General features: G+C 35.2%; 1 protein-coding gene across 1 annotated transcript; it reads right to left on the bottom strand.

Moving 5' to 3' along the window:
* Positions 1–936: 936 nt before the first annotated feature.
* Positions 937–3,268, bottom strand: LOC146735634 (uncharacterized). Its single transcript, XM_085505965.1, has 3 exons — positions 2,950–3,268; positions 2,665–2,739; positions 937–1,907 (listed from the first exon to the last, which is right to left on the bottom strand). Exons 1-3 carry the CDS (start codon positions 3,266–3,268, stop codon positions 937–939), a joined length of 1,365 nt encoding a protein of 454 aa, XP_085362091.1.
* Positions 3,269–7,393: the final 4,125 nt, after the last annotated feature.

Below are 7,393 nucleotides of genomic sequence, written 5' to 3'. Positions count from 1 at the left end.
AGGTCAAAAATTCTATCAACATTGATGGTTCTCAAAAGTAGTTTCAGATTTGTTAACCAGGTGACAATACTGGTGTATGGAGGTCCATATTTTAGACCATTTTTGTTAAAATTGCTATTTTCAACATGAGGGATTACACACAAGTTTGTTTTTACAGAAAAATCAACGGTGATTATTGCTTGTAATTACCTGGCAGTTTTTTTTGCAACTTTAGTAATGTAGAGACTGAAACTGGCCAATATTTTGGTTACTTATTCTGTACATATTCCTGCGTCTAAATAACACTAAATAAATGCCATTTATAATAATATTGCAAATGAAGGTATTTGTCATTTTACTGAAATGCATATGTGACCACCCAGTAATCTTCTTGGTGAATTGTCAGGCATAACCACACAGACAAGAGTGTTTTCCCCAGTGAATTAGAAAGAAAAAAAAAATCAGGGAATTTAGGATGGAGTGGTAAAAGGTGTGCAACAGAATCTGCTTAAAACATATACACAATTTAATTTTGAACACTTTATTAAAAAAGGAAAAGAAAGCACGTTTGATTTTAAAATTACATTGAATATAATACTGTGCTCATTTTACATGTTAAGAAACAAACACAACTGGGACATGTGTATGGCTTCTGCTGGGACCATCACTGCAGAAACACTGGCAGTGTCTGATGTACAGAGATGGACGTTGCTCGCAATGTCCTTCATATTTGCAGTTGACCATCCCTCAGCGCCAGACAGTGATGCCAACAAAACAAACTGGTAGACACAACCCAAATTTCGTTAACTCCCCCCCCCCCCCCGAGCTGATGCTGTGGATACATAACATAGACGAATTCTGATCCTTGCAAGTTATCAATACCAGACCCCCTCCAAGAAATAAAAAAAAATGTATTCAATATATATATAACAGCATTGTTCAAAGATACTAAGGATTTTAAGCTGCAAGTTCTTTCAGTTCTTTGCGAATTCCTTTGCTGCGATGCGTCTTGGCATTCTTTACTTTGAATTCCTCAATTATTTTTCGTGCAGCAGAATGGCCTCTGATATTTATTAACATCTTCACACACATGAGCATTAATTTGAGCGAGGCATCATCTTGTAAATTGGTTGACAGGTCTGACCAGTGTGTTAATGCCACTCTATCAGCAAGGATTGACTGTGTGACAAATTCATGGATAGTTTTATTCTGTGCAATGGATGCAGAATGTAGTCTAATAAAATGTTCCACTCTGCGAAAAAACAAATATGTTTTGTCACAGACAGAAAATAGTCCACCTCGATTTTCTTTGTCAACCCATGTAGTTGTGTATGCCAAAAATGTTGGAGAATCGTTTTCAGATCTTTTCATTGTAGACAAAGTCTGAACCATGTATGCTGGCCCACGTCTGCGCAACTGTTTGGATAGTGCCATTGGAATGTAGCCACAGGCATAACGCAATACATTCTCTTCAACTTTTGTCATTTGGGTAGAGCTGCTCTTGCTGTCACTCAGTTCAACTCGTTCTCGTTGCAGGAGTAGAGCTTCAAAAAATACTCTTGCAATACTCATCATTACAACAGATGAAACTGGGGCACCTGCTTTTGCTAGTAATGTTGCCATGTGCTGCTTTAATTCTGATGACAGTCTCACTTGATGAAATTTTGCAAATATTGCTTCCCTTCTACTGTGACTTAGATGTTTACTGTCCCCAGCTGTTATTGCAGGCCACAAAATTTGGAGAATAGAAGACGTTTCCTCTTTAATCTGTCCTTTTAACAGTTTTGTGACAGCCAGCTTTGTTTCTTTAACCCCGGATAACATCTTGCTGTTCAGAATGTCTTTCTCACCAAATTTTTCCAATGCATTAGTAAACAGTTGTTCGTGGTTTTTCAAAGCATCTTCAATTGTAAATTTTGACTTTATTTCTACAAAAAAAAGAGAAAATGGTTGTAATTACTAAGCTGCAAAATCATCTGACCTGTTGAGTACTTCTGCATGTACATGAACACACAACATTCTATCATTACATATTTAAGGCATTCCACATCCAAGCTGCATGTTGCATCATAAAATATTATTGGTAATAATAAATCTAAGCAAAAACAATAAATTACATATACAAGAGTTCAGTTGATGATGTCATCAGTTATGTCATTGTCCCCATGTGTTTTTTTATTACTGCTTTCCTAAGCTTGTTTCAGTTGATGGACAGGAATGCTAATATAATAAAAACCAAGTGGGTATTCTGTAATCCTGCAGGTATTTATTTTTTAATTAATCCAGTTTGTTAATGCACAGCATTCAGATTTACATATAAAGTAGCAGCAATGAAATAAACAATTTTGGTTTGTAATAACTTTTGCAAGAGAAACACTGATGTCTAGATTATAATGTTGCTGTAAGATTGGACTGTGGATTTTGATCATTTGTGTGAGTTATAGAACCAAATTTGACCTTAACTATTATTATGTCCATTCATGTTACTGAGCCAATATTTAGATCCATTATTGGCATTGTAGTATAGAAATAATATCTTTCTATTGACTTAGATAACAAGTATTTTTAAACTATTAAAAAAATAAATGTCTAGACAACCCAAAAAACGTTTTGGGTTAGTGAAAAAGAGTTACCTATTGCCTTTGTTAAGTTTCAAACAACAAAACAATGAGTGAAAACACTTACCCATGGCTTTTATTTCCTGTCTAGTAGTACCAGTAGGCCTACATGTTGCACTTGGTTCTCCAATACGTCCTGGTTCTGAAATTAAATAATTTGAACATTAATAAAATAAGTTCGTTTAAAACAGAAAATATTAGAACGGAACGAAGCGACTAAAAAAAGGGAAAATACGCCCCCCCCCTGTTTCCATGGTATTTTTTTACCTCCGTGCATGAATTTAGACAAAGTTATTGTGTACACTTCACACGAGAGAAACTTGACATACAACGTTAGAAAACACTTCCATACCTGTTAGTTTATGAACACCGATTAGATGGTTCTTGCATCCTTGTTTTGTTTTGAATTGCTTAAGACACGGATTACAAATGAACATTTTTCTCTTGGTACTGTCTTGCTCGTCGACGGCGATTGCAATATACTGCTCAAGGTACTTGTAGTCACGCCGAACCGATTTTGGCGCATTTTTCGCCGGAGAGCTATAGTCCACATCTTCAGTTGTGCCTTCGTCATCAGAGTTGTCAGTAAACTCTTCTAAATCTGTCCAGTCGTCGTCAATGTTGACATTTACGTCGTCTCCTTCGAACACGTTTGCAAACTCGGAAGCCATCTTGTAAACAAAATTACCTAATTAGCATACTATCGCTCAACTCGCGCACTCAGATAACGCGAAATACGAGACATTTTCACGATGTTTACCAAGATGATAGGGATTAACTCGGGATTACAGTTCCTCTATATTAAGCGGATTAACCAAGTACCAAGATACGTTGCATGAAAAGAAATACCGCAGTTGCGTGTCCCTCTCTTTCTAATGTCTTTGATGTAACTTTATTGAAATTAGACAAACCTGCCACGTGTCGAAGAAAAACAGATTTTCCAAGTAAATCTGAATGTCTTATATTGCAGTTAGCCCGGCTTTGATCACGATTTTGAGTAAACGTATAATGATACTAACATAGGTCACGAGAACTACAATTTCCAGACTTTTCATATTATGAAAGAAAGTTGTGGAGATATACAATTATGTTCATGATATGGGGAACGCATCATCCTGAGCTTATGCCAATACACACCGTTTAACAATAAATTATCGACCATCCTTCTAGTAAACGTGATTTAAATATAATTACCAATGTCTAGTTCAGAACTGTTTGCAGTTTTCCACTCACCACCTACCATTTTATGAGTCTTTTTACCTGTCTTCAAAACTATGGGCAATCGCAGGTGTTGTAAATTTGTTTAATTCACAATGGCAGTTGTCCTATAACCCAATGAGTATATGGGTGACACGAAGCGTCATTGATGTCGTTTTGATATGCCGTCGTCTATCAATGAAGATTATGTTTTGAGAGACGTTATCATATTCTAGATGTCAAGTGGCTACACAACAAAACACATTTGTCAATACAGATGTTATCGCTATCACCATATACGTCTCTGGAGATCCCGATTTATATGAATGGTGAAGTATCCATTCCAGTCACTTATACATTTTTAGTGTTTTTCCTCAAAACTTATATTATATATGTAAAGCAGTTTGCTGCATACCTTCGTAGCACAAGGTCATGGTTAGTGAGTTATCATAGGTTCCTCAATCTTAGGAGGTAAGCAAGACAATACCCGTGTATATCGCTGCTGGCAAACTTGTTCAACTCACATATTTGTGCTGGGTATACAGCTCTAAGAAGATGCTCCCTGCGACTACCACGTATGATTAAGCGCCACAATGTAATAATGCAAATGTTCATCCCAGCAGAGGTGGGCGTTTTGACCTGAAATGCTCATTACCAAACCGAGGTGAACCCGCCAATTGACCAATGATAAAAATAGTATTTCAAACTTTTCGAGTATATATAGATGATAATATGATGTATTAAGAACGTTCGGGCATAGACATTAACAATAGTTTTTTTTTTCATAATTGGATCACGATTATTCATACAATTTCAATATATAAATATCGCTACAATAACTGAATAGCTGCTTACCACAAATTCATACATGTCATACACAATACGCACACATACTATTACGCCAAATGTCATTTTCTATGCCAATCGTCAATTGACAAATGAATACAGAACCCGAGTATTAAATTTTCCACCCCTTTCTGACAGTAGACTCGTAGCTTGTTCCACTGGTATATTATCTTCAGCTAACATTACCAGAACTATTTTGTTATTCTTATGATTGAAGTGTTCATAGTTGATGTGTTATAATATTCGCGATTAATATTTCATTAGTTATATCTATGGTTAATATGTTATTAAATGTTTATGGGAGATGAAGGCTATATTCACTATCGGGTTGATGGAAAGTTGATAATGTGTTTTTTGCGGAAGCTGAACACGCTAATAACGTCACAAATGTCTATTATTGTATTATATCATCTTATCAGTTCTGTCGCCTTATCATTTCGTTCAATAATTGTTATATGCCGATTCAAATGTTTTTTCTTTCTTTCCCAGCAGCGATTGGCTCCAGGTGCCATGCATATAACGACGGTTTCATAGATACAATTCATCTAATTTATTGTCTTCTATACACATAATTCATTGACATATGTTTTTCCACAACGCTTCATTAAAAATGTAATCGAGCTACGGACTATTTTGCGATACAGGTTTTACATCGATCTGATTGCGATAGTCAAACAGTCGAATTGTTTGACGCGGCGTCAAGAGATAACAGCACCATAGAGTAAAACTTAAATACAAAGATAGCATTCCTTTTTTAATACTCATCATATACAGTTCAAACTCACGTAATTATTATCGATGTTGATAACGGAATTATTACAACCCTATATTTTTCAGGGCAACAAATAACACTAAAAAGTTGGCGAGACGTCATGACTTTGGAACTTTTCAAGGCAACATTCTTGGACATTGAATGTACTTTTTGTTGAGAAAAATATCATAGAATATTAAATACAATGATAGAATGCAGCTTCTTTTGGTCAAATGACAATACGCACAGGTATATTAAATACTACTTAATAAGATTTTAAGACTAAGAAAGAATAGGTAATCCATTGAAACATATAGTCATTCACGTTATACATATAGATGGACGATTGAGTTTCAGAATATATTTGCTATTGTTTTGACTAAGTACATAATGTGAGTACTGACGTGCAAATGCGGTATACTGGAGTACTTTCTGCCTATATAAAAAGTATGTGTTAAATTTTGTATGATTTTAACGTCATGTTATCTTTAGCAACGTCAACTTCAAATGACATTAACATGAACCAATATTGTATTTGCCCGTACTGAGCACACTGATAACTACGCAATTGTCTTTGTAAATATTAACATTGTCTTGTGTTACCATTTCATTTCGGAAGTTTGCCGGTTTAACTGTATTCTTCCAATGGATTTCCCAGCAGCGATTTGCTATAATTTCCACAGGTGTATTATTTAAGAAGGCATCCATTCATGCGTGACAGATAAATCCATGGAATTTCGAGTAATAAACGTAATTGACAGGCAATTGTAAATACAAATTATTTTGCTGTTTACCCTTACTCACTGATAATATCCACTTCACAAAAGTTGATTTAGAATTGTCAACACAATATACACATTAATAAGCTCTCGTGAATTGGCGAGGTCGCGATGAATTGTGGGTAGTCAGGTGACTGTATTCAAAACATGTCTATGCAACTTATCCTATCATACTGACATATTGACTGACAACTTCAAAACATTCTTTACATCAACGGTTTGTGCTTCTTTTTTTAACTAATGGCGGTACGTTCGAAGAATTTTTTATCTAGTTTTTAATGGGGAAATAGTAGTGAATTATATTTGCAGCTGTTTCTCCGCAGCGCTACCGAATATTTTTTATACGGTTTTACTCATTACAAATTTGCACATTTCGACCTTAAAAACATAACAATACATCTTTCCATGTAGAATCAAAGGTACCCTGCTTTAATAACAATGCGAATTGTTCAAGAGCTATACAAGTTTTAATGCAAAAAACAAACCCAAATCAACTGCAATTATTAAGTTGATGAGGGGACTGAACTGAGAATATCTCTAATGATTGTATAATTCATGTACTGTGACATTTGTAGGTTTTGAATACTCACCACAAATAGCACAGGTTCAGATTCAATTCTGAAAATGTATGTGATTAGGAACTTATAACACAGCAAATGGTGCTGCCGTCTTTGGGGAATTCGTTTAACATGGAATAGCTAACCATTAGAATGTTATTCTATGGCAAACAGATAAAGGAAGTAGTAATAACTCGACATACCTTGATAAACTATTGCTTTGTCGTCATGGATTATGAAAGGCGTGATCAAACCAAGGTGTAGGTAATTGTCACGACCCGAGCTAGGAGATATGTGTTACCTCCCAACACCACGAAAAAGACATGGAGTGACAAACTAAATTAAAACACTATAAAAACACAAAATTATTTGTTTTGTGCGCACAATGTATCACTGGATTGTACAATATATGAAAAGTTACTTACAATGAATTACTATAATTTCAATATTGGTCAAATACAACATGCATATAATATCACCGGCATTCCCGTCATATTCAATTAGTTACAAACTAAGGCCAAGCATTCTGAACTTCACACGAATATATTATTTATACACCAGACATTCCAACTCACTGCTACTAATAGTACTATATTTAAACAGTGGATTCAGAAACACCACAAAACCGCATCAATTACTAATCAATATAACCCATAATGCAACACC

This window comes from Saccoglossus kowalevskii, chromosome 12 (assembly GCF_978046115.1).
Source record: "Saccoglossus kowalevskii chromosome 12, keSacKowa6.1, whole genome shotgun sequence".
NCBI lineage: Eukaryota > Metazoa > Hemichordata > Enteropneusta > Harrimaniidae > Saccoglossus > Saccoglossus kowalevskii.
The sequence above is the reverse complement of the archived record's forward strand: the minus strand, read 5'-3'. Positions and strand labels throughout refer to the sequence as shown.